The following is a 27,018-nucleotide window of genomic DNA, read 5'->3' as shown; positions in this document are numbered from 1 at the left end:
ATGACCAGTCTCTCAAGTTGGTTTTTTTGGGGGTTTTTTTGGTGATGCAACTTTCTATTCCAAATACTGCACCTGGAGGTGCCGCACTAAAAAGATGGTGACCAGCATTGTAGTAATTTGAAATAAAACTGTTATGTTAGAGTAAAATGTGGTTTCTTGCTGAAGTATAAGCCAGCAAGGGAGTTACTCAGGAGTGGATTTCTGTGGTTGCACTGAAATTTGGTTTTCAAAATAGTGTTTTCTTGAGGCTGTGCACAAACACTTTATTCACTATGTGGTTCTTCCAGAACAGATTTTACATTTTAATTTCATTTCAAGACTTCCAATGGTACTTACAAGCATCAGAGGCAAATACACAGCATTCATCTTGGAGATATGGGTTTAAACTCTGGGTCAGTGGGTAAATCTGCAAGGGACAGTCATCATCACAAAGAAATAGAAGTTGAATTTCAACAAACTTTGCAGCATAGTCATTTAGTTTGTGTGTAACAACCAGCTGATGTTGTCCTAATGCTTATGGCTAAATACTTGTAATAATCTTGATGATTTTGGCAGCATTCTGCATTATATGGAATTAAAAATATTTCTGAATAATAGAGTGAAGATCTCAGTTCAAGTTAATGTACTGAAAATAACTCACTGATCTTCACTCTTTATTCTAGCTCAGCAATGGCCTGAGCACATTCAGAATGATTGCTATTTTTTTAAAATATTTTTATAGCTTTTCATTTCATTATAAATTTATCCTGATGATATCTGTTATTAAATGTCAGAGATAGGATTAATAAATGTAAAAATATAAATGGATTTTCTTCTTTTAATCACATTTTCCCCAAATTGAAACAAAGCAAACAGCCAAAACTTTCCCTCAAGTCCAATTATGGGATCATTTGGGAAAATCAAGTGTTGTATCCATTTCTCTTGAATGCGTGAATTAATCAATCAATGAGAGAGGTTTAGCTTGCTGAAATTTTGAATCATTTGCAAAGAGCATTAAGTATGTTTACAAAAAACAGTTCCAGCAAATTTAGCCTCTTATTTTTTCTTTTCTTTTTCTTTTTTTCCATTTGCAAAGAGCCATAAGAAAAAGCCAGAGGAAAATTTGGCAGTAGATAAATTTAGCACAAGTCTCCTTCTAAGATAGAATCACTGCAGATGCCACTATTATTTAATAATGAGCAAAACCCTTTGTGGGTTTAAGGATTATTTGTTTTGTAATCCTGTAACAGCGTGTCCCTTTAGTGACTGACTCATTGTTCTAACAACAATGAGACGGCATCAGTGCAGCCCTGGCTCCTGAAGTGGACGTGGCTTTGAACACGTGTCAAGGTACATTTCTCTGTGTCCTCATGCCTCTGGAGACAATTTGACTTCCCATCTTCATGTCTCCAGGGGTTTTTTCCATTTCCTATTTTTGTTCTGTGCCTGATTTGGAGAGAGTGTTTAGGTTTTGTTTTAACAGAAAGTTGCTGTATTTTGTTAAAACACTTGTAAGAAAAAGGTCAAAATTGAGTAGTGGAAAAATTTCATCACTTTGCAAAATTCAACAAATCAATTGAATTAAGCACATAAATCCTTAACTTAATTGTTCAATCAGCTTTTTTAATTGCTTAGAGAGCTTTATTCAGCTCTGAAGTCCTCAGCACAGGAAAGACATGTGCCTGTTGAAGCAGGTTCAGAGGAGGCCACAAAGATGATCAGAAGGCTGGGACACCTTTCCTGTGACAAGCTGAATTGGGGTTGTTCAGCCTGGAGAAGAGAGGGCTCCTGGGAGACCTTAGAGCACCTTCGAGTATCTAAAGGGGATTTATAAGAAAGGTGGGGACAGGCATTTTAATAGAACCTGTAGTGACAGGGCAAGAATTGATGGTTTTAAACTAAAAGGGTAGAATTAGACTGGATATAAGAAAGAAATGTTTTATTATAAGGGTGGTGAGACACTGGCAGAAGTTTCCCAGGGAGGTGGTAGATGTCCCATCACTGAAAACATTCAAAGCCAGCCTGAATGGGGCTCTGAGAAACCTGATCCAGTGGAGGGTGTCCTTACCCTTGGCAGGGGTGTTGGACTAGAGGATCTTTAAAGGTGCCTTCACCCCATACTGTTCTGTGGGTCTGTGTTGGCTTCTTCTATTAGCTGTGTGAGGCAGGAGCTTTGATGAAGGATTTTGAGATGGAAACGTGGCCATCTGAGTGATTCAGTTGTTGCTCCTGAGCCCACAGTGCAGCATTGTTGGTACAAAAAGATATGGACCATCTGCGTCCAGCTAAAATAACAAAAATTTTTTGTCATTTACAAGATCTTTTAAGAGAAATTTGACCTACTGAAATTGCAGTTACTTGCACATTTCAGAAAGTGCTAACCTCTGAAGAAATGAGAGTGTTGTAAGTAGTAGGATAATTAGCATCACTAGAAATCTGATTTCAATTTGACAATAACACAGAAAACTTGATTAACAATCAGATGTGAAGTTGATTGATAGCAGCTTTGGTTTACAACTCTGAATCCAGTATTGTAATTTAACTTCAATATAAACAGCTTTCTTTTTAATTGCAGTGTCACATTCTTCACAGAATTGCAGTATTTTTGTTTTAAAATGTAATTCCCTGGATTTACATGAGAGCTTAATGGAACCATAGGTCACTGTTGACTACATGATTTGTCATTTCCATGCACCTTTTCTTTCCAGGTAGTGGAAATGATGCATTCAACTTGGGTCAAGAAAAAAAATAATGTACGTCCTCCATGGTGCTTATCTCATCCTTCTCCTTGAATGTTGTCCCTATTTACTGTTTCTTTGTCCATTTACTTTTTTATAAAATATGATTTTATATTCACTGCATGTAATTTTTGCAAAACCATGGCCTTTTCAAAAGATCATTTTATACTTCAGGCACAACTAAAAGAAATGCCATGGATACATTTTTTAGTGTTTTAGTTAAACATGCATAAGTTAGCTATCTGATTTGGAAGCACAAGTTATGAGACTTCTGACTGAATTTTGATCCTGGTTACATTTGCACATTTAAAAGTTTGAAGTATAATTTTTATAAACTACAACTCCTCTGATTTCAATTGTTTTTAATGGGATTTCTGACATGTTTTCCAAAAGCTGCATGTTTCACATGGGATAGGAGATTAGATTTTTGGCTTATAATTGCACCTTATATTTTTTTCACAGTTCTGGCTTGAATAGGTAAGAGCTGTGTGTAAAATAGAAAGAAAATATATGTTTAATCTGTAAAAGCAGAAATTCAGACAAGAGATAATCTGGGTATGAATATTTTTTCCCCATAAATTTACTTCTGGATTTCCTCAGTGCAATTTTTCTTAAGAAAGAGAAATGAGCTTTTGAGAATAACATTTGAAGGACAGTTGGGGGGAAATGTGTAAGAGCAGCTCAACTTGTAGGAAGAAAGGGCAAAAGAGAAGATAGAAAAGGAAGAAGAGAAATAGATACAGAAGGCATCTCAGAAAAATGGCACATGTTGCTGTTGACTTTTAGCACTGGGGAGAGGATGAGGAATGAAATATTTAACATCATGGAGTCCAGCTGAAAATCAGAAGGACGGAGATATAGTAACCTCTCTAAGCAACTTAAAACAGAAAATGCATTATCCTCTAGAGATCAGCATAGGTCACAAAATACCGTAGATAGCCTTTAATTCCTAAAAGCAAGGGATTTAATAGCAGGAGGTATAGCTGGCATGTTCAGACACAGTCACATTTCATCAGGATGATCTTCCCTTCTCCATAAAGAAGACACCTTAATGGGGAAACGTGGTCCCCCTGACCAGTCTTCACAGGCAAAGGTGCTGCAGTAAAATGCTAACACATGTCCTGTGCTTGAAGTATCTCCTTCCCACGTGGCCATAATGAGAGCTCTGCATGTAGGAGTTTCTAATTTACTCTTACCCTGAAGGATACCTTAAGCACTGCGGGGATGTTGTTAAACATGGCATGTTGTTACTACTGTGAGCTGCTTTCTGCTTACCAGTTCCGTGGGTGAAAAGTGACATTCCTTCAGAAGGTTTCTTGTGCAGTGTATATTTAGAGGAAATCTTGAGAAGAGCTATGACAGGACATACTAATAAAAAAACCCCAAAACAGACATACTAATAAAAACCCCCAAAATATAATTGCTGGCATCCAGGCTTGCAGTTCAGTGTGGGAATTTCTTCCCGCAGGATGGAGGGAGAGTACAGTTAACTCATGCACAGCACCTCTATACATATACAAACATAATTACAGTTAGTTCATGTCTTGTTGGAAGTATAGTTTGTATCAAGCCTTGGCTCTATTCCACTTTTGCTGTTTTCTTTATGAAAAAATAAATGTGTGTGGCCGTAAGTTAAATTTATCTTATAAATATGCATGATTAAAATCAACCCTATTTGCTCATGTGCCAGAATAGTCCCAGCAGGGGAATTTTGAGAATCCAAATTTATTGCTTTGGCTCCTTGATTCTTCTGCTCCTTTGGCTCCAACCAAACACAAGCTCTGGCCAAACAAAAGCTGGAATGGAGTAGAGCATTTCTGCTGTGTGATCAGGTACATGGTGCCAGCAGGGACAGCTGGCAAAGTCACTGGCACTCTTGGCTTTGTACCAGGGACAGTTCCCATCTGATGGGAGAATGTAGCCAAATTATGCACCATTTAAATTACTGCTTGCTGGGCAGGAAACGGTGTTGCCCTCCTGCAGAATGGGATTTGGTCCCTGGGATATTCAGGGTGGTGGGAAACATAGAGCAGTAGAATGTTTTGGTTTGGAAGGAACCTTAATGATTGTCATGGGCCGGGACACCTTCCACTAAATGGGGTTGTTCAAAGGCCCGTCCAAGCTGGCCTTGAACGCTGCCAGGGATGGGGCATCCACAGTTTTTCTGGGCAACCTGTGCCTCATCACCCTCAGAGTGAAGAGTTTCTTCCTAATATCTAACCTGCCCCCTCAGTTTAAAGCCTGTCCTTGTCCTATCACTAGATGCCCTTGCAGAAGTGTAGGTGAGCTATAGTGAGTCCCTCTGATGCCATACAACTCTGCAAGTACCCTAAAAAAAACCCTTACAATTCACTATTTAGATTTTCCCCCTCTCAGGGTGTCTGCAGTGCTGGGCACATGTAATGTATTGTGCTAGGCTCATTTGAAGCTTGAGTAGTTCGTGGGGGTCAGCAGCAGAGTGCAGGCTTTTTCACCCCTTGAGCAATGAAGCATTGAGTAAAAGTTATTATAACCAATTAGTGGTGGCATTATTATTACCAATTAGTGGCTGCATGAAGCAAATCATTACTCTTAGTTCAGTTATTAGCAGCCAGGTGTTTGTGAAACGTGCCATGTGCAGCCAGTGTTGTACCTCAGCAGTCACTGTGGAGGCCAGTCACTGAATTTGTGGTGTCTCTGCAAGGGGGTTGTCACAACCTGCCCCCAACACTCCCTCCCCTCAAAAAAATGTGTGCTTGAAGTCAGTGTGTAGGGCTTTTTTGGTTGCTGCCAGTGTTGTGTACCTACTGAGTGAATAAAAAAACATCATTTCAATCTCTAGACCAGCATTCCGAAACCTTAAATATAGTGAATTCATTATTCATGATGTAAAACAAAAAATTAGAGTTACAGCTTTGTCGTTGGTTGCCTCTTCATTTGTAAGAGCAAAATGGCCATGCCAGAGAAGGGGAGTTCCAGTACAAATTACTCTTAACTGCAAGTATTGTTTCTCTAGGACTCCTGTTTATAAAACTCTTAATAAACAATTTTCCCACACACCCAGTAGTTTTGCAGAATGGTTTTACAGGAGACAGTTTAGACAGCAAGCAATACTAATTATATTCTATTTAAAAGCTTAATTGCACTTTTTACTTTTTTAAAATTAAATAGGAAGTTAAGGAAGAAAAATTTTAATTGTGTCTTTAGTGTCACTTCCTTACTCAACTACATATTTAACTTTGATGTATTTTTCAGGGAAATTCATAGCTGTAGCTCCAAATACACAGAACAACTAAAAAAATAAGAAAAGTAAGCATAGCTAATAAATTCGAATACACCAAGTACTTTCTGAATAGAAATGACTTTTTTGTGTAATTAGAATAGGCATTAGAAATATTTTTTGTTTCTTGGAGGAAAAAAATAGGGGATTGGAGTGCTGTTTTCTCTTTTGGTGATTCAGATGTCTTCTGATTTTCAATATTAATGAAGAAAGGATTTGACATTTTCTTTGAGGTCAGTTTAAAGGAAATAAGTTGTAGGATAGCATCCATCAGGGTGCTTCGAGCACAGCTGGGGAGGGACATCTGGTGGTGCAGTAAAGGAATCATTGAACACTTGCAACTGGAAGTGCAGTTACATTGGAATAATTAAGGAGAAAACATAATTACAACCATACTGTGATTACTTTTCTGTTCTAATATTATTCTAGAAACACTTATGTGCATGTTTAGATTGCAGTCTGTGTATGGTTTTAATTTACTGGAAAAGTAGAAACTAAAGGCCTATTCATGAGCTGGCAGCTTGCAGGCATAATGTGTTGGACATCCTTCACTCAAAGGGCATTTAACTTACAGTCAGCTGCAGGTTTAAAATAAAACTTAGGAAACTGGACCGTGGTACTGTGGATGAAGTGAGGTATATATTAAACCTGTGCATTTGGACTCTGGACTTCTGCCAGTCATTTACTGTGGTCTCTGGGCTAAGCTGATTTTTGCAGTCCATCATTTAGTTTTCAACCCATTTTTGAGTCCATGGTTCTGTAAAAGTGCTGTGACAGTGTTTCAGCTTCTGAATTGTATGTATGTATAAAGAATCACAATTAAAATTACTACATGTCTTTGGTTTCAAAGTTCTGTGTTAATTAAAGATACAATGAGCAATTTTATTTTTTTGTATTTACCTTGAACCCCTATACATCATAAAATATGTCACCAGTATTTTAACTGCAATCATTTTAAAAGACAAACTCTTTGCAATGATTTTTTTGGTGCTGTGTGTAACTGTGCACATGCTGACAAAACCAAGTCCTTGGAAACATATGTATTGAAGGTCGTAACCTTGGAAAGAATTTCCCAGGAGTGTTTAGTGCTGTGATGTCTTACCAGCTCTGCACCAGGCACTCCCCTGCCAGGACAAAGCAAGACTTTCTTCATTTGTGAACGTCTTTGATTTGATGTTTTTCCTGCTGTTTGCGTGTATCCAACCATTGGTAGTACATGTTGACACTTGCATGGAACCTTTTGGGAGATGGTGTCACCTGCTCTTGAACGGTGTGGGCACAGCACTTCCAGGGACAATGTGGTCTCTGCAGGTGGAAGGCAAAGGGTTGTCATCAGCTGCTTCTGTTTACAAAGCTTTTGTGACTGCTGTCCTGCCTTCCCTCAGAGTAGGGTTTCTCTTGAAATGGTGGTGTTGATAAGTTACTAGTTTGTGCTTTGTGCACTGTGTCAGGAATGCATTTTTACCATCACGTATTCCCCATACAATTCTACAAAAAGAAAAGGAGAGAAAACACAAATATCTCCTCTCTCCTATGCTATCAACATGGTTTTTCAGGAGGAATCAGTAGCAGCTGCAAGCTTCAGCTCCTTTCATTGTATCCTGGACAGAAAAAAAAGTCAATAACCCAAATCTTCCACAGCCAAATATGGGCTCCTTGCTGTGGTCATTCTTCAAAAAAGGAACCCTATAGTTGGTAAGAACAGATATGTATTATATATATATATACATACTATCAAGCTCAGAATCAGAGCAACCACTGACTGTATAATTTAAAAACTGGGACTTTCAGATTAAGAGTCTTCTTAAAGTAAGAAGCTGCAGAGATCAGCACTTTGCAAAGTACAACAGTTTATCTCAAAGTCAGAGAAGCTATTCCCTGCAGCTTTTCACAAGAGGGTGGGTGTTTCATTCAGATCCAACCCTCCTTTCTCTCCTTGCAGTAAAACTTCTCTTTTGTTAAACTCATCATGACTACTTTTCCATAAAGCAACAGTTCTTTGTCATCTTGCATTGTTGCCCTAGTGGTTCTGTTACCATCCTTTAAAAAATTCTCCCCTCTTGGTTTGGATAAAAAAGAGAAGCACTGACATTTGATGCTGTGTCCTTTGTTTCAGAGATGTCCCAAGGCTGTGGTGACAATTGGGAATCAAGGATAACCACAGAGTTGTTGCAAACGTGCTGTTTTTTGTTAATGAAAAGCTGGTGTTCCTCCACAGCCCCTCTATGCCATATGTAATCTGTTACACTTTATATTGCCAGCAGCCCATTATAGAGAAATCTTTTGGTTTTGTCTTTCAGGTGCAAAGATGGCTTGAAAGGATTTACATATTCTGCACTAAAGTAAGTAAGGTTTCTGTGACTGTGTAAGACAAGATTTTGAGGAATCATGCACAGTGGCAGTTGCATTGTTAGAAAAGATTATTCCTAAGAAAAATCATGCTGCTCTAAAACTTGTCCAACTTTTGGGTATACAACATATTTTGAAGAAGGCATAATCATAGAATCATTTGGGTTAGAAAAGACTTCTAAGATCATCCAGTCCAACCTTTAACCCAACACTGCCAGGTCCACCACTAAACCATGTCCCCAAATGCCACATCTACATGTCTTTTAAACACATCTACTACTTTTAAATACTTTTACATACTTCCAGGGACAGTGGCTCCACCACTTCCTTGGCAGCCTGTTCCAATGCTGGACAATCGTTTCAGTGAAGAAATTTTTCTAATATCCAATCTAAAGCTCCTCTGGTGTAGCTTGAGGCAGTTTCCACTTTGTGTGCTAGCAAGAGAGAAATCCCTTCATATTTGTGACTGTTATTAAAGGAAACTCAGACATATGATTGCATGTTTTGGAAGGAGCACTTATCTTCTGTCTTTCTAAAACTGGGATTCATGATAACCCATATTTTTCCTGGAAGCAAATGGCTGCTGTGTTTTTACCTGGATCTTATTTGCCACATTACATAATGACAAAGTTTTTATATCTTCTTTACCCTTGGCTAGACTGCCAAGACTGCCAAGGTACAGTGTAACTTGGATTATAGTGCATGGTTTTAGGAAACATTTTGCCATTGCGTCCTCCCTTGCCATTGATGTGCAGTAATTCTACATCTAAGATGAGCCAATATATTGACAATATCAACTTCTGGGTGAAGAAAAGAAGGCTGAAGATGAGGCCAAGCAAAACAAAGTTAGTGGCTTCAGTGGGAGCAAAAACATTTTGAAGATTCTGCAAAATTGATGTTTTATAAAAATATTGTAGTAATTATCAACCTTTATGTAACCCTATTTTGCTGAAGAGAATTGAGATATTTCAAGTGCCTTTTTATATTCCTACTTAGTGCTCTTCCTTTGTCTGAGAGGTGGACTTCCCTATTAATGTTTTTGGTTTTAATTTAAAAAAATTCCCAGCATCAATTGTATCCTCTAGCTAAAGTATATCTTTAAATATATGTCAGTGGATTGATCTTCTCTAAAGAAGTATGAGGTTTGGCAGCTGTATAAAATGGGTTTTTACACACCTGAGAGTAACTTCAATCTGATCTAAGACTTAGGCTTATACAGGATTTCATGCATTTCTTTGAGTTATGTAATTGCTTTGTTCTGTTTTGCTTTTTTCTTTCAGGTTCATTGTAGGGAAAGAAGAAATTCCCACCCATTCTTTTTCACCTGAAGCAGCATTTTCAAAAACAGATAGAAAAATCAAGTATAGTGAAAAAGTATCACAGCCAATGAACATACTGGCACTAACAAAAAAGCTCATGGACAAAGTGTGAGTAAAAAAATCCAAAAGAAAAACAAAAAAAAAAAATTTGAATCATTGTTATATAGAGCACTTTAATGTCTGTTATATTTGACAATGTTTTGTAATGCTTCTGCTTTGCATTTCAGTGTTTTTCTGTTTCATTTTTACTAGATAGTTAATAGTGGCAAATGATGAACTCTGGTGAAAGCAAAACTTGAAGACCTGTATGAACTTGCAACATGCAGTTGTCTAACAAGGGAGAGCAAATTCAGCCCATGATGAGTGCAGGATGGTGTTGCTCTTTCTGCAGTTTTCAGCAAAATGAGTTCATGGCATAGTTCTGCTGGAACTAGTGGTACTATGAAGGAGAAAAATTGCACAGCAGTAGATCTTACTTATGTCACCATAAGTGACTGTAACATAGTCTTTTGGGGGACCTACACCCCTGTATTGCATAAAGGAGAACTACCTAAAAAGAGGATTGATGGCACCTGGGCTGCCTCTGCTGTCTGGAGATAGGAAATTGCAAAGCAAAGAGTGAGTCTAAAACTCTTTTACACGAGGTCGGATCTAGACATCTGAAGTTAGGCAAGGTGGGTGTCCCCCTCTCTACAGGATCCAATTCACTCTCTTTTATGAGCTTAAAGAAGGGAGAGCAGTGAGCTTTTCAGTCTGATATGTTCAGACTGAACATATGACTTACTTCTGCTATGACTGATTCCTCTGCTTCATGCACACTGGATACCTCAGAGAGTCATGTGTTTACAGGGAAGATGGAATCAAAAATGGGTTGGGGGTATATTCAGGTGACACCTGTGAATCTTCACTTCTGCTGACCTCTTCTAGAGCAGTTTTATGACCAAATCTCTACCTGCTCTCATGCAGGAGGGAGTCTTCCAAACTACTACTCAAAAAAAATAAACTACTACTCAAAGTAGTGGTTTGTTTTACTTGCTCAGATGATGAACAAACATGAATTGATCCCCATCACATGGTGACTTCCTATGATTTGCTGTGGGTTTTATTTGAAAAAGGTGAGGGAAGTCATCAGTGGTTTTTCAGGCATGACTGTATTAGACAGCAAAAGACCTACAAGGAAAAGACACCTCCAGCCATAATCAAATGCTTTTACCTCAATTGCTTGTGCCTGTTTTGTCTTAAATATGTGTGACTCAGTTTGCTAGAGGTAGTTCATTGCTCTTCTGTTGTTGGTTAAATACAAGGATTGAAGATGGAGAAGAACAATTTTTTTAAGGTTTGAAACTCCCAACTCAGACATTCAGCAAACTTTCAATATGGAGGTTTTATGCTCTCACTGGTTTCTCTTCCATATGGTTCTTTTCAATATAATTGAGTCTAAATGCCTGTAACCTGATAACATTCTCATTACAATTTTGCTACATAAACTGACCTCACAGATGATTTATGGCCATTAGACTTTATAGTACACAATTCAAAACTTCCAAGATATTTGACATAGTATATAAATTGTGTAATTCATTTTACATTAAATCTTAAATACTTGGATATAGCAAAATACAATGTTCAGACCCAGTATAAATTACTTATTTTAATTCTACATAATGCAGGGCTAGAAACTGTGCAATCCACACATCCCACCAGCCCAAGCCAGTCTGTTTTAAACACTCAAGGTCAAATTCTCAGTCCAAAGGAAGAGCTACATAAAAATCTACACTGCAGAAGAAATAGCCCAAAAGTGCGAGGCTTGTAATTGAGAGAAGGCTCACAGGGTGTGCATTAGTATGATCTGTATTGCCTTTCAGTGACCCTTACAGTGGTGTGAAAGATGAAAGGACACAGGCAACAGATGCTTGCTCAAATATCCTTCCAGAACCATGGAGCAGAGACAAACCAGGAGAGGTCACATCACTTCTCCTTGTTGACCACGGCAGAAAATTTGTTCTTTAATTTAGCATTTTATGTGTAGCATGGCAAGAGGTTGGATCCAAATAAGTGTGCAGACACTTTTTTCTTGGTGTACAACTAAAGTATTGTTAGTTTTTATTGTCCTTTTATTGCATCATAAAAGTTCACAGTGCCCTTCAGTGGGTAATGGGGAGAATGAGTGCTGGGCAAATAGCACTTTATGTATTTTTAGGCAAGAAAAATTTATGAAGTCTCTTGTTGCTGAAAACAGCTATGAGTTAATATGTGTTTCATTATGCTTTTTGCAGGTGCAAACATGGCCCAAGGCATAGATGCTGTAAACACTATGGAGATAATTGCATCTCATACTGTATTAAAGTAAGTGCAGAAAAAGTTGGATTGACAAACACTGGCAAAGAAGGGGTAAAAGTCAGGAAAAGCATATGCTTAGGAAGTGAGAAATGAGCCTGTTACTCATTCTTTTCTATTGAAAATGTGACAAGCCAGAAAACAGATTTTCTCAATTTAGGACGGGGCGGCGGTGAGGTTAAAGTTCTCTGGTCTTTCAGATTAGCTGTAGTGAATGAGTAACATAAAATGTGTGGGAAAAAATGGCCTAGCAAGCAAGGAACTTGTTTAACTATGTGATGCACTTCATGGCTGAGCCCACTTGTGAGTCCCCCCTAAATAAAGCACCTGGAATGTGCTGCTGTGGCAGGCAGCCCTGGTTCCCGTGCAGCTGCACGGCTCTGGAACGTCGCTGCTGGGCACCGGGTGCGCTTCTCCAGTCGTTTATTTTAAGGGCTTGGGGTAATGAGAGATTGGTCACAGTTGCTACGCCCAGGAAGAGCTGTTTATCTCTGGTGGTATAATTCATCCTCCATTATTAATGTGATCGGTGCATTTTTTTTCAGAGAATTACTGTGCAGAAATTTGTATTAGCTGGCGTTGGGTTGGCACAGGTGGTACCACCTGCTATGCCTGTTTTGGGAGTTGGTAAGGCTCCAGAAGATCCCAATCCCTTAACAGGTTTTATATATGGAGCAGCAAAAATGTATTTGAGTATCTTCAGATGCTTTTAATGCATATTACTTTCAAAAATAACTTTTTAAAATGTTAAAGGAACCCGAGGATGGGGAGGAAGGTGGATATTCAGGAATACACAACTTTTTCACTTATTGATTCAGCATAATTTTGTTTTGTTGTATATATCCTTAAATAGAATGAGGGAAGGAAAAAACCTAACTGATAATAAAGCTGAGTAAAGACTTGACGTGACAAAAAGTAAATTTTAAAAATAAATTTTTATAAGGCTGTTCTCTCTTTAGAGAAGACAGTTGTGCATTTGAAATATATTTCATTCTTGGACCTGTTCTCTTCAGTATTTTGATGTAAATTATTCATGACTACAATAACCTAGTGAGGAAGATATTGCTCAAGTGGCAGTCAGATCCTCCAATTTCCTGACTGTTCTGTGACTTTATTTAAATTAAAACATGAGTGAAAAAAAAAAATTATGTATTTATATTTATATTTTTAAAAGATACAAAATTCTCAAAGTTCAGTTCTATGACTGTTCCTGGAGTTGATCAGTAACAACTGTCAGCTGACACGATTTGAGCATGTTTTTACAATTCCTTTTCTGTAATGGAGCTGTCAAACCTGATAACGATGTGATGAGCTGCTTATTGCCAAAACTTCCCCTCAGTTTTCCCTTACCCTCGAACAAGTTTTCTTCTCATTAATACATCTGTGCTTTAACTGCCATTTGCATGCTCTTCTTCTCCTTCACATTTAAATGCACATTAGCTCATTGACAGCATCATGGCTTTTACGTGATGTAACATTCAGTAGCGCCATACCACCTGAGTTCATTGACTTCCCTTCAAACTTTAAATACTTGAAATGCTTTGTTCTTGTAAGTGTCTGAAAAGAGCTGTGACAGAAGCAGTGGAACAATATTTTTCCTCTTTAGGATTTTGCTTGTTTACAGTGAGGAGCCATTAGCCAGCACTACAAGTCCAGTTGTCTGTTTCTTCTGCTGGTGCTGCATACAGGACCAGATAACTCTCCAAATTTACTGGTGACTAGGGTGACCTCAAAGAAGGTTGTAGGATCATACAATGGTTTGAGTTGGAAGGGACCTTAAAGCATTCCAGCCCCCCTCCTATGGGGAGGGACACCTTCCACTATACCAGGTTACTCAAAGCCCCATCCAAGCTGAGCTTGAGCAGTTCCAGGAATGGGGTATCCATGACTTCTCTGAGATAATTTTTATGATTGTAGTTTCAAAGTTCTGTCTCTTGAAGGAACGTGGGCTACTATATACCCAGAATAAACATTGAATATCTTAATTAATTGATTTTAACTATCTTAACTAATTCCTCATATATTGCAACAGGTTGACTGAATTTATGGTATGTTTCTGAACTCTGTTTATATGCACATGTGCTCTTCTGAATTTGAGTTATAGCAAGTATCTTGAATGTATTAAGAAATTTGTTTCTCAAAAGCAGAAAGGTTTATTCAACAAATTCTGGGGATATGTCATTACACTGTGCTACTGCTTCTGGCTGATCTGAGCTCCAACTCAAAATCTCTGTGGAGAAATGGCTCTTAGCAGAGTTTTCTTTGCTCACTTGTGTTTATTACAGTGCCCTGCATATGCTCTGCTGTGTACTACATCCATTTTTATTGGATGTCTTTTTATGGAAGATAAAGGTTACAATACTGTACATGGATTATAAGATATAATGCTTCCTGTGACTGTGAAAAAACACCTGTAGGTGTGATATGATTTCACCTGGTTGAAGTAATGAGCTAAATAGAGATATTTTGCACAATACTTGGTATTTCATGGGCATCAACACTAAACCTCAATCCTGCGGTTCAGCACTTCTAATTTGGTAACTAATAGGAATAAAATCAGGGATGTGTTTGAGGATTTAGCCAGTTGTAATTTAAATGTTTCTTCACCCCACCGAATTCACCTTTGCTTGGTAAAAACATTAAACACACCATTCTGTTGTTTCTTGTTTTGGGCTTTGTTCATCACTGCTGGGTTTAGGACATTTTCTCCTTCTTTTTTTTTTTAATTGGAATTAAGGAATGGAATTTTTTCAATCAAATAAAATATGCTGTTGTATTGTTGGATGACTTATTTTCTTCCACTTGATTCTCATAAACCACTTCTTGAGTAGCAAGAAGAGTAATTGCTTCAGGAAGAGTTTATTACTGGATATAACCACAATAATTTTTTATGAGCTTTATGATGCATTATAAAGTTCTTTAGGAGGCAAAAAATGGTTTGAGTTTCTGAGTTTGAAAGGTTGCTCAGTCAAACCCTCTGCCAGATTTCCTTGTCACTGGAATTGTGTCCCTGTAATTGGTGCCTGCCTTATTTGCAGGTGAGTGCAGAAATGGTTTTCACATAAAGAGTCTTCCAGACAAAAACTGGGTAAAATTTTTTCAGAATTATTCAAAAAGGTTCACCTTAGGGTAAGAATAATGGTAGGAAGCATTGGAGAAAGTTAGAAGAAACTGGGGAGAATAATTTGGAAAAAAAGTTGAGTCTGGTTTTGTGTCTTGTTAAAAAAGAAAACAGGTCCTTATCCAAGGTGGAATAGTAAGTAAATTCTTTGGAACCCATTTTATCCCTTCTCAGTAGCTCTGCTTAAGAAGTCCCTTCCAGTTTCTCCCTTTCCCTGCCTTGCTGCAGGCATCCCACAACCTCATGTTTGGCTGAGGAAAGGTCTGTGAGCATGTGCCAAGCCACCAGGGTTAACTTCTAATTCTCACACTTTCTGAATTTTATTTTTGGTGGACTTTTTCCTCCTTACTGTTTTCTTGAGACATTTGAGTACAGAAGCGTTCATTTTTTTCCACTGCATTGCTTTCCTCTATAAACCTCTATAAACCCATATGTGGTTAAAAGCTGGTCAGTAAGCTAGAAATGAAGTCATCAGGATTATTGCAAAGGACAAAATTTTGGAGTAGAATAGAAGACTTTTTCTTGAGACCTTTCAGAAATTCACAGAAATTAAAGAAGAGTCAATTGTCTGTGATTTTACTGCATTTGCTATTTTACAGGGTAACTGGGAAAAAGAAAACTCTTGTGTTTGAAGGTGGGGGTAGAATACATTTATGTGTTTACATATTACCTTCAGAGTGGGTTTTAAACTATTTGATGTCAAAAATAAAACCTTCTGTAGAAGCTTTGGCTTTTCCTTTTCCAGAATTTGTGGTTTCTTACCACAAGATCTCTATTTCTTTTCTCTAGGGCTTCATTAGGATGTTTAGCATTGGTTACCTGATCCAGTGTTGCCTTCGGATTCCTTCAACCTTCCGGCATCTGCTTACACAGCCATCACGGCTACTTTCCCTCTTCTACAACAAGGAAAATTTCCAGCTTGGAGCTTTTCTGGGATCTTTTGTCAGTATATACAAAGTAAGTTTGTAGCATACAGAAATGACAAATGCTCTGGTTTTTATTTCACTTTTCAAAATATCACAAAGAGCTAAAAAGTCAAGCTGCTTAATGGTACCGGTGCTGTTTCCTACAGCATGTTACTGACAAATTTTATACTATTGCAGTAATCAAATTGTAAATAGAAAGCTGTTCTTCCATTCTGTGTGTTTTTTCTGTAATTTCTAAATAAACCTGATGGATTTTGCAGCTTGTTTTCAAGATCAGGAGATAGAGAGTACTTCAGAAAAAGTGAATTCAGATTTCAGAGGGATTTGCTGCTACACAAAAGCATTTTCATGCAGGCACAAGTAGTGACTGCAGTAGCCTCTGTGCTGCCAGAGAGAAGCCATGTGCAGATTTTGTTGGTTCACATATCTGGAATTCTTACTTGACACTGAATAGCAGGAGACTGCAGAACATACAGCATGTATGAGGAGATATTGCACTTACTGCTTGGAAGCGTATCCTTTCTACCCCATTATAAGATGACAGATTGTGAACTGATATGCATTCATACAGCATTGTTGGAATTAATCAATTTATGTTTATTTATGCCAAAAGAGAATGTGGCAAAGCACCTGCCCTAATGCAGAGTAGCACTTCAGCACAGTGCAGTGCTGAAGTGTCTTTTGCACTTTTGTATTCTTAATCACATGGCATTTTCCAGCTACCTCTTTATTTGTTCTGCAAATTCAAGATCATGCGGTATTATTTCAGGGTAAATGTTATTTACCTAAAAATAAAAAAGGAGGTCTTAAACGTAAGTAAAACAGCGTTTCACTTGATTGGTAATTAAATTGAGACAATAATTTGTAGGTTACAGAGTCTAAATTTTTTCATAGCAAAGTGCAAATGAGTGCACTTTGCTATGAAAAAATTTAGTAAACTTTTCAGAGTTTACTTGAAAATTAAATTTTTTCTTAAACGTTAAGAAAAAAGCCTTTAGAGAAGAAAAGAAATTAAATTGCAAAAGCTAAAATTATTTTGATGTGTTTAAAAGCTTTAATTGAGAGGTGCAATTCAGCCCAGTGGATACTCATAAAATGAGGGTGACATATTCTGACCTTTTTTTACTATTTTTTAAGTATGTACTCAGCACTGGTGAGGCCACACCTTGTGTCCTGTGCTCAGTTCTGGGTCCCTCACTACAAGAAGGACATTGAGGGGCTGGAGTGTGTCCAGAGAAGGGAAATGGAGCTGGGGAAGGCTCTGGAGCACAAGTCTGGTGAGGAACAGCTGAGGGAGCTGGGAGTTTAGCCTGGAGAAAAGGAGGCTCAGGGGTGACCTTATCACTCTCTACAACTGCCTGGAAGGAGGCTGCAGCCAGGTGTAGGTCAGTCCCCTCTCCCAGGTAGCGACAGGACAAGAGGAATTGGCCTCGAGGTTCCCAGGGGAGGTTTAGATTCGATAGTAGGAAATCTTCCTTCACTTAAAGGGTTGTCAGGCACTGCAAAAGGATAGCCAGGGAAGTGGTGGAATTGCCATCTCTGGAAGCGTTCAAAAGGTGTGTGGACTTGGCACTCAGGGATGTGGTTTAGTGGTGGACTTGGTGGACACTAGGTTAACAGTTGGAATCGATCTTAAATGCCCTTTCCAGGCTAAATGATCCTCCAATTCTATGATCTACTATATGTTATTGTTTGCATTTCATAACTTACACAAATTTTGGTTACATTTTATTTTTCTTTCAGTCTAAATAGGCAAGTAGGGCAGCAAAAATTCTAGTCACTCAAAAAAATTGGACCATGGCAAAAAAAAAATTAAATGCTTGGTGTGTTTTGGATCCAAGGGATATGCAGTTCTACTTTTTTAGATTAATGTGTTTTCCTAGTTCCGGAATTTATTGGATGCATGAAAAAAATCTCTCGAGGTTTGGTATGTAGTTGAAAAAAACCTTTATCATGGGAAAGAGTCTAGCAGGTACAGCAAATGAGGATGATATGAATTCAAGATTAGCTTTGGTATTAGATTGGAATTCAAATAAGATTAATTTGACTAATTAGATTAATTAGACAAATTTAATTTAATCTAACTCCAGTTTTGAAAGAAATGGCAGCAGTAAATTGTAAATTTAAGACACTGAAATGTTACGGGTACTATGTCCAGCTCTCTGGACTTTAGTATCACCAGTGCTTTTAAAAAGCTTGTTCTTCAGTTTTGTTGATTTCTTGTGGTTTTGTTGATGTAATTTAGTGTTTTTTGATGTGGTAAAGATTACCTAATCAGACCTAACATGTCTCAATAATAAAAGTTTCTACAGCTCTTAAGAAATTACAATGGGATTTTTACATTTCTCTTACAAGACTCAAAACATGGGAAAGTTTGCCTGCTCACTTATCAAGTAAATTGCCTTTTATTGTAACAACCTTACCAAGAAGAAGAAGAATACATTATCCCTGGAAGTGTTCAAGGCCAGGCTGGATGGGGCTCTGAGCAACCTGGTGTAGTGGAAGGTGTCCCAGCCTATGGGAGATGGAACGAGGTGATCTTTAAGGTCTCTTCCAACCCAAACCATTTTATGATTCTGTGATTATGGGTATTATCACACTACATTCTTAATTCATACTGTGTGCTATATGACTAGCTTATAAGGAATAGCTACAGTCTGTGTGTTATAAGAAATAAGTAGGGCTAAGCTTGCATTCTGTTCACCTGCAGGGTACAAGTTGCTTCCTGCGCTGGGTCCGAAACCTTGATGATGAGCTTCATGCACTTGTAGCTGGTGAGTCCATGGAAAGTTTGTGTTGTATGTGTTGGGACTCTGCAAGTATTCCTCTTGTCTGTCCTCCCATTCCATTTTCAGACTTCTGTGATGAAAATAGGACTTTGTTCCTATTCCTGTGTACATCAAGGTTGTGTCAAAGTGACAGTGATGTTTCAAGTAGTGTCAAGGAAAGAGTTGCAATTAAAATTGTAAGGCAAATTCAGTCAAATGTGGAGTTTATGGTCAGCTCCAAGGACAGTATATTACGGTGTGCATAAATATAAACTTGTCCTTTAATTTGCAGCTGTAGACATGTGAGATGAAAGTACTCACTCTTCCGTATTCCACAGAATACACATTGAGCTCCACTGGGTCCAAAGAAAGATGTTTTTACCATTAAATGTGTAAATGAAGGGTGAGGCCCTTCCCTCATGTGCATCTGTCACATGTTGGAACCACAGAGATCTCTCATCCCATAGAAACCAGAGAAATTTGACAGTGTGCTCCTGAGTACAGATTTGTTTCAGCTTTCTGAGACTTTCTCTTTTTAGTGCTACAAACCATATTTGAGCAGCAAAAAAACATCACTGAACTGTGCTGTCTGTAGCAGCAGAAATAAATAGTCCTGTGCAGTGTTTGTTGGGCTGACACACAACGGTGACCTTAACAACGCAAACCACAACCTTAACAATGCTTTTCTAATTGTTACAGGGTGTCTAGCAGGAATTTCTATGATGTTTTACAAAAGTACAACTATCTCTATGTATCTGGTGTCTAAATTAGTAGAGGTAAGTTATTATCCTCCTAAAGGAGGTCTTCATTTCATCTATTTTTCAAGGCAGAAGAAAAGAAAATTAACGTCAGGGGTTTTATCAGGCAATTCCAGTAAAATACAAAGTTGTATGGTGATGGTGTTTCACTACATGTATGCCAAGAGGCAATGCTGCCATGTGGTCTCATGTCTTTCTTACTTTCTTTTCTTTGACTAATTTTAAATGTCCTTTATCCACTGGTCTTCATGTATATTCTCCACAAATTTTTTTAATCTCCTGACAACCCTTTGCTTTGTAGTTTTTGCAGATTTTTTAAATCAGAAAGTTCCAAGAATGTCTTTTCTGCCAGAAACATAAATCAGACCTAGTCTTTAATTGCAGATTTATTGCCAAAAGCTGCAGCTTAACTTCCTGCCTTTGTTCCCTTACTTTGGCATTCAACAGTCTAAGATAACTCAAAATAGCTTACATTTTGGTCTATAGCTGAAGTTGTTTGTCACTGTACTACAGCTGATTGAATTCCCAGCTTTGGAATGAACTTTGTTCCGATTACTATTCTTCAAGCTTGAATTATTTCTCTGAACTTGTTAAAATTAGGAGCCCAGGAAAAAAAAATAGTTACAGAGTTTGGGTATGTTGATTATACTTTTCTAACCAGCATTTGATTTCTGACTGTGATTTTTCCAGAAAATTGAGACTTAGTCATGGTTAATTCCCCAACACCACCACTGGAATGAGTTGATAAGGTTCTTTCACAATGCATCATACCTGAATCACATATTTCTCCTGCAGAACTTGAAGGCCTTGTTCTCTAGTGATAATTATCCACCTCCATTACCAGAGCAGAATTAGTTTTAAAGAACATAAAAAGAAGAAACTTTTTTTTTTGTTACACATAAAATGAAATGTAAAAAGGGAAGATAGTCTCTGTTCCTCCTCCTGGTTATCCCAGACCGAGCTCTGAAGGCAGTTGGTCATATAAAGGCAAATCTGAGTTATCCATAATGACTTTTAGAACTCCAGTTGTAAAAAACCAGTATTATCTTGTATTGCTGATGCTTTTCTGTGGACTTTGAAACATCTTGGCTATGGTGAAATAAGAAAAGCGCTGTGTGTTCTTTCTTTTTTTTTTTTTTTTTACTACTTTTATCATCTTATGCAAGCCAAGGGTAACTGACCAAAGAGGCGTGTGCTGCTTTGCAAGGTCAGGCTGTGCTCAGGAAAATAAACTGTACATGTTTTCTCAGAAAGTAAAGTATGTGATTTCAAGCTGTTTAAGAACAGTGAATATTCACTTTGTTGGAATAGTTATTGCATTGTTCTTTTGATTTTTTAAAATGAAGAATTTAACGGAGCAAACTTTCCCTTTTTATGTTTAGGTTCTGTAACACCCAAGCTGTTGCTAGTCCTGTTCTGTGCAGTAATAGCTTCTTATTAGATTGATCTTGTGCAACATCTATAATCTATTTTAATCAACATCACATTTATGGGCATATAAAAAAATATAAAGTCGGCATGTTTTTTTTTTAAAGGTAAAATAAAAAAGTAATTTTGTTGCATTCAACATTTTTTGTTTATTTTTATAGACTATATACTTCAAAGGCATTGAAGCAGGGAAGGTTCCCTATTTTCCTCATGCAGACAGCATCATCTATGCCATTTCTACATCGATATGCTTTCAGGCAGTAAGTATGTTCTCTAACACAGCATGAAATTCTTTACATCAAATGTTGAATGAAAAGAGGAGAACAGGGAGATAGTTCTGTAGAAAAGATGGTGAGATGTAGTGATTCACAGCATCGTGCTCCTGCATCCTGGGCCTCCTGCATCCTGGTTTTGAGTGTCACTGGGGGAAGGTCAATCCTAGGACTCAGTTTCTCCTTTGCTTACAGCTGAATACATTTTACAAAACATTGAATTCTTTGGAAAGAATCTTAAATGCACTCACCCGGAAGATGAACATTAATGTATGAACTTCCATGAGCATGTGAAAGGGCAGTTTTTCAAGTAGGCAAACAGTATAATACAATATTTTATGTTTTTTTAAATCAACTGAAAGTTTCCACTCACTTAAATTAATATTGCCTAATTGAAAAAATCTGCAGAAGTAGTAAAAACACTGAAGTGCTCCATTTGACACAAGCAGTAGTACCATTTTTTGTAATTCTCAAGTTAGCTACATGCCTTGAACCTCAGTCCTTTTATTGTCTGCATCAGCTAGAAAATCAACTTTTCAGTGCTACCCAAATAGCTCTACTATTCTACTACATCTCACCGTTTCTAAACCTTCTGCTGAAACATCCCTGCATGAACTACATATTCTCTGGACCTCCATAACTATTTGTATTTTTTGCATTTGTATTTTTTGCATTTTTTGCATTTTTTGTATTTTTCTCTTTATCCCCCAATAAAGAGAATATAAAATGACCCTAAAGCAATCTTCTGCAGTCTTGTGCTTAACAGGACGTTTAAGAGACACTCCTCCTCCTCATTCTTCCCATGTACTTGGGAATAGCTCTAAGTCTAGTATCAAAGTGAATTGATATTTTGGTGCTTGGGATGTGCCTGAAGGTCTCCAAAATACTCTTGACAGGGACAACTGCGTGAGACTAACAGACAAAAAGTTCATGTGAGAAAAGAAGGTTTTTTTGGTTACTTAATAACTAATTGGAAAACTAATCTAAGACTAGAAACAAATTGCTAGGTTTAGCAGGAGGAAGGAAGGAGAAATTAGAAAAAGGATCTACGCTGAGATGTTTGTTATTCTCTATATTTCTAAGTGACCTAGAAAAGTAATAGAATAGAGAGAAGACATGGATTTTGAATGTATGACATTATTTAAGACAATGTAGCATGAAATATAAATATGACTACAAGAAATGGTGGATCACAAAATGCAGAATGGGTAGGGGATTAAGTAGGAGGTAAATTTGGCATCCACCAGTCCAGAGTCACGTACACAGGAATAATGATTGTTGTTGCTTTCTCTGCGATGAGATGTAAGTTAATTGTCACCAATGGTAAAATACTGTATTCTGGGAATATTTGTCTGTGCTGGTGATGGTCAGACAAGCATTGAATTCAGCAGAGAGCAGTAAAAATGAGTTCCATAACAATCCTTTTGCTGATTTTGGCTACCTAATGTAGCAGATGAAGCTTTTGCCTGACACTGTCAGCTGGCTCTGACAGAATCCTCTCCTTGCAGGCTGTCATGGAAGTTCAGAACCTGAGACCTTCATACTGGAAATTTCTTTTACGACTAACAAGGGGCAGGTATGTACTCAGGGGTGTGTTCTGACTTGTCCAAACCTGTCATTGATCACACTCAGCTTTCTGTGTTATTCACTGCCAGCAGCAGAGTGCTACAAGTACATGAGGGCTAACTTCCTGTGGATTTACTTTGCTTTTCAAGTGGTTTCCAGTACCCTTGAAGTTCTTGAAGTTCTTCTGGACTGACATTGCTGGGTTTAGTGTAATGACAGGAGCAAACTGCTCTAGTGAAGACTATTTAGCAGATGAGTATTTTACTAGAAGCCTTTTTAGCCCACCCTATGGAGGGTGGGATGCTTTCAAGTTCTATTGGAATATGAAGAATCCAGTAAATGACTGTTGAAGAAATCAGTATGTACAGTGATTGATAACATGGTATTATTATGGGTTTAAAAGCATTACTGGAAATGTCAGAATATCTCCTAAGAATACTTGAAAGTTTCAGTACTTTTTTTTAAACTGTTTCAGTTGGGAAAGGGGTTTTTTTTCTTGGAAAGCTAATGAAAAATTTTCACTGATCATAATCATAAATATGCACTGTAATATCATAGTGGATGTTTTTCCTCTTTGCTGCAGGAATCTAAAAAACTTTCTTTTAAAAAGACATCTTGCTGTAACTGACTTACAAAAATACAGTTTAGTGAAGTGTACACTGTTATACTGATGCAGTGTGTGGCAGGAACAAGGCATCCAAATCTTGATCAGTTTATGAATGGGGTTATAAAAGGTAATGTTTCTCATGACAACGAGCTCTCCAGGCTGTAAAAATAGAAGTGAAATCAGAGGTCAGTCCCTGGAGCATGTTAAACCTACACTCCCTGTGGCACACACACAGCATACGAGGTGATTGAATACATTGCAAGATTTAGTGGGAAGCTTCCTTGGGATGCCTGGAGGCAGTCCTCAGGCAGCCTCTGAGGCCATACAAACATGATACAGGGAATGATGTCAGCACAGATGTCCAATTTTGGCTGCATTTTTTCATTTTGTACTAATCCTAAGCTTGCCTTAATTGAAGGAGAGGAAGGAATACAAATTCTATTCTGCTCATTTATTTTATCTGAAGTAAATCCCTCTAATAGTAATTTTGACACTCTCTCCATAAAGGCAATTTCTTTTGATATTTCATACGCTTTTCATTCCATAGTTGTGAAGAACAACAAAATGGAAATAGGTTGTAACACCCAGAAAATTGGCATCCAGACTTGGGCAGGCAGGGCCACAGTTTGCTCTGAAGTGAGAGAGAACAGTAGTATATTTTGGTTTGACCTTTTTTTTTGTGGAATTGAAAGTAAAAGGGGACCCTTCCCCTTTTTCATAAGTTGCATTTTTGAAGTACACTAACACAAACAATATTAGCCACATTTTTCAAATGCAATTTTTTATAAGAAATCGTTATTGCCTGAGGTGAAAAACTTTCAATATCTTAACAGTGCAGGCTGAAGCCTATATGTCAGAGATTTTGGTAAACTTTCATGACATGAAATAATTTTATTTTTCATAAGTAAGTGAGTCATGCATTCATACTTTCTTGTCTTTTCTTTTTCAGGTTTGCTCTCATGAATAGGAAAGTTTTAGATGTGTTTGGTACTGAAGCATCTAAGAACTTCAAGGATTTCACACCTAAACTTGACCCAAGATACACAGTTGTGCCACCAGAGCTACCACTGGAGCTGTCTTGAACACGACAGTGTGGCTCGACATTGAATGTGATCAGCATTTTGTCCTGAAAAGTTAATTAACTTGACAGTCGTATATATGGAGGAGGACTAGGGCTCCACTTCAGTATTACTTCAATGAGAAAAGCTTTTTACCAATCAGAAATACTGAAGCTTTGCAGGGAGGTGTGGCTTAATGATTAAGCCCCTTCCATAAGCAGAAAACATTTCTGGATTGCTATAGTTGGTTGACAGTATGGTAGAATCCTGAATGAATTAAACAAATGAGTAATATATTTAGAGAAGTAAAACATAAATATGCTTCATAATTTCAAAAATTCCATAGTTCATACCAGTAGAATATTTCTTGGTAAAACTAAAAGTAATTCTTAATTTAGAAATGAAGACAATTGGCATAGTTTGGGTCCAAAATTTTACCTGATCTTAAAAAGATTGCAGTCTGGTGAAAATGCCTCCCTGGTTTTTCAAATTGCGTCACTGATTTGTCTCAAAAGAGCCACCACCCCCTCATTAGTTAAAATTAGGGTATTTTTTCACAGCTGTGGTTGCAAAATAAGGCATTCCTTAGGAAAAGAAAACGCATATTGATTCAGAAATCACATTCCAGGGCTGTAAATTCCTCTGATGACACAGATAACAGGCAAGGAAAACAAGAAGGTGGTTCTGGTGGCTGCTGTGCGCCGAGGAGCGGCGGGTGTGGTGGTCAGCATCTGCCAAGTGGAAAAGGATGCAGCTGGCAGAGGAAGGAATGAAACATTCCAGCCTCTGAGATGGTGCTGGAAACAGCAGACAGTTACAAAAATAAAAAAGCCAAGAACAAAACAAAACAAAGCAAAACACCCACCCGCCTCCCCTCTCCCCAGATAAAATATACTGAAGCAAAATGTTTATTTTTGAAAGGGTTTGACGTTGTCACCTTAGATGGCATTGGATTGTTTGTTGGGCTGCAGCACCAGCCAGCATTTCAAGCATTTCTTTGGAAGAGAACTGACCCCTGAGGTTAGACTGTTGGAGAGAACAGTTTTGACAATCAGATTGATAGTCTTTTTTCCTTGTTATTGGTGAAGAGTGGTTTTCCACCAGGCTATCGGACTCACGACTGGCACAGTTACATTAAATTTTATATGGTACTCAATGCAAATAACTACCTACACAAAGTCCATCTCATTTTTATAGTACATATTTCTGCAGATTTGTGTTCCAAAGTGAAACCTTGACATGCTAATTGCTTTTTTTTCCTTTGCTTTTTTGAGCTTTTTTAATTATAACCCATTCAGGTGGTGCTGAATGGTGTTCATTACCCTAGAAGTTAATGAGAAGATGAACTATATTCACATTCAACTGAAAAAATGGAAAAGAAGCGAGATGAGCCAGGGAAATGGCAGTAGGTTTGCATGTATTTTAAAAACAAAAAGAAAAAAGAAGAAATCAGTGTTTTATTGGAAGTTTTTTTCAGATAATATGAACTGGAGTAATTAGTAGACTCTTTGTCTTGTAACACTGTAATCTTACCCCAGCCATAACCATATTTTAATTCCAATTAGCTGAATTTCTTACTATTGAATATACTATCAAATATACATTTTTATCAAATTTATTGTCTTGATAATTTTACAAATTTGTGCACAAAATCTGCTTCTTCATCAGCTACACTAACAGTGATGTATCGTCACTGTTACTAAAGGTGCTTCATCCTTTTAAACAGTGGTTGTCCATTTAGTGTGACTAAAGTTCTGCAAGCTAGTTTGTATACAGTATTTTGTTGCTTGGAATTATATTAGAATTCCTCAAAAGGAAAGAAAAGTTAATTGAACAAGAACTTTAAAAGGATTGTAAGAGATTTGTAGTGTTTTTCCACTGGAATATGGTCTAAAGTATTTGACCTTGTAAAGTCTGAGAAGTTATATATTTTAGGTGGTATATTAGAACTCACACAATATATTATGAATACTTTCTAGTGTAACAATATACCATTCTCAAACTTAAAGATATTTTATGGATGGATTAAGTTTCTCCACTGGAATGACAATTGTGATTGTTTCGCTATTTGAGGGGTTTTTTTGGGAAAAAAAATCCAGGAACTACATCTCAGCAGCTAAATAACAGTTTTGTCTATGTTTCTTGCTTCCAAAATTCACAGTTGTTTCAAGTTATTTTCATGTAATATAAAGAGAAATTAAAAATTTTTAAATTATTTTTATTCAAATTGAATATATGTAAGAGAAAAATAAAATAAAGTCCTAATGTTCTTCCCAATAATAAACAGTTGCTGCTTTAAAAAGTGACTTTTTTGGCCACGTTGTTAATAAGCTCTCTGGAGTTGTAAGTGAAATGAAGTCATAGGATCATACAATGGTTTGGGTTGGAAGGAAAGGCCATCTAGTTCTAAAGCTCCCTGCCATGGGCAGGGACACCTTCCACTAGACCAGGTTGCTCAGAGCCCATCTAACCTGGCCTTGCATGTTTCCAGGGATGGGGCATCCACCATCTCTCTGGGCAGTGCCTCACCACC

General features: G+C 37.6%; 1 protein-coding gene across 1 annotated transcript in view; it reads left to right on the top strand.

Annotated features, from left to right (window-relative positions):
* The window catches only part of TMEM135 (transmembrane protein 135), a 157,010-nt gene extending 130,219 nt beyond the window's left edge, over nt 1-26,791 (top strand). Inside the window, exons 7-15 of the mRNA XM_071432810.1 lie at nt 8,277-8,318; nt 9,606-9,752; nt 11,921-11,990; nt 15,892-16,059; nt 18,739-18,802; nt 19,496-19,572; nt 21,144-21,242; nt 22,763-22,830; nt 24,377-26,791. Coding sequence (XP_071288911.1) covers nt 8,277-8,318; nt 9,606-9,752; nt 11,921-11,990; nt 15,892-16,059; nt 18,739-18,802; nt 19,496-19,572; nt 21,144-21,242; nt 22,763-22,830; nt 24,377-24,509 — 868 coding nt within the window. The 3' untranslated portion in view covers nt 24,510-26,791. The remainder of the gene's footprint in view (nt 1-8,276; nt 8,319-9,605; nt 9,753-11,920; nt 11,991-15,891; nt 16,060-18,738; nt 18,803-19,495; nt 19,573-21,143; nt 21,243-22,762; nt 22,831-24,376) is intronic.
* The last annotated feature ends 227 nt before the right edge of the window (nt 26,792-27,018 follow it).

The sequence above is a fragment of the Agelaius tricolor genome, unplaced genomic scaffold (assembly GCF_023055355.1).
Source record: "Agelaius tricolor isolate 1412-34295 unplaced genomic scaffold, bAgeTri1.0.p SCAF_9, whole genome shotgun sequence".
NCBI classification, from domain to species: Eukaryota; Metazoa; Chordata; class Aves; order Passeriformes; family Icteridae; genus Agelaius; species Agelaius tricolor.
Note: the sequence above shows the minus strand (reverse complement) of the source record. Positions and strands in the feature narration are given on the sequence as shown.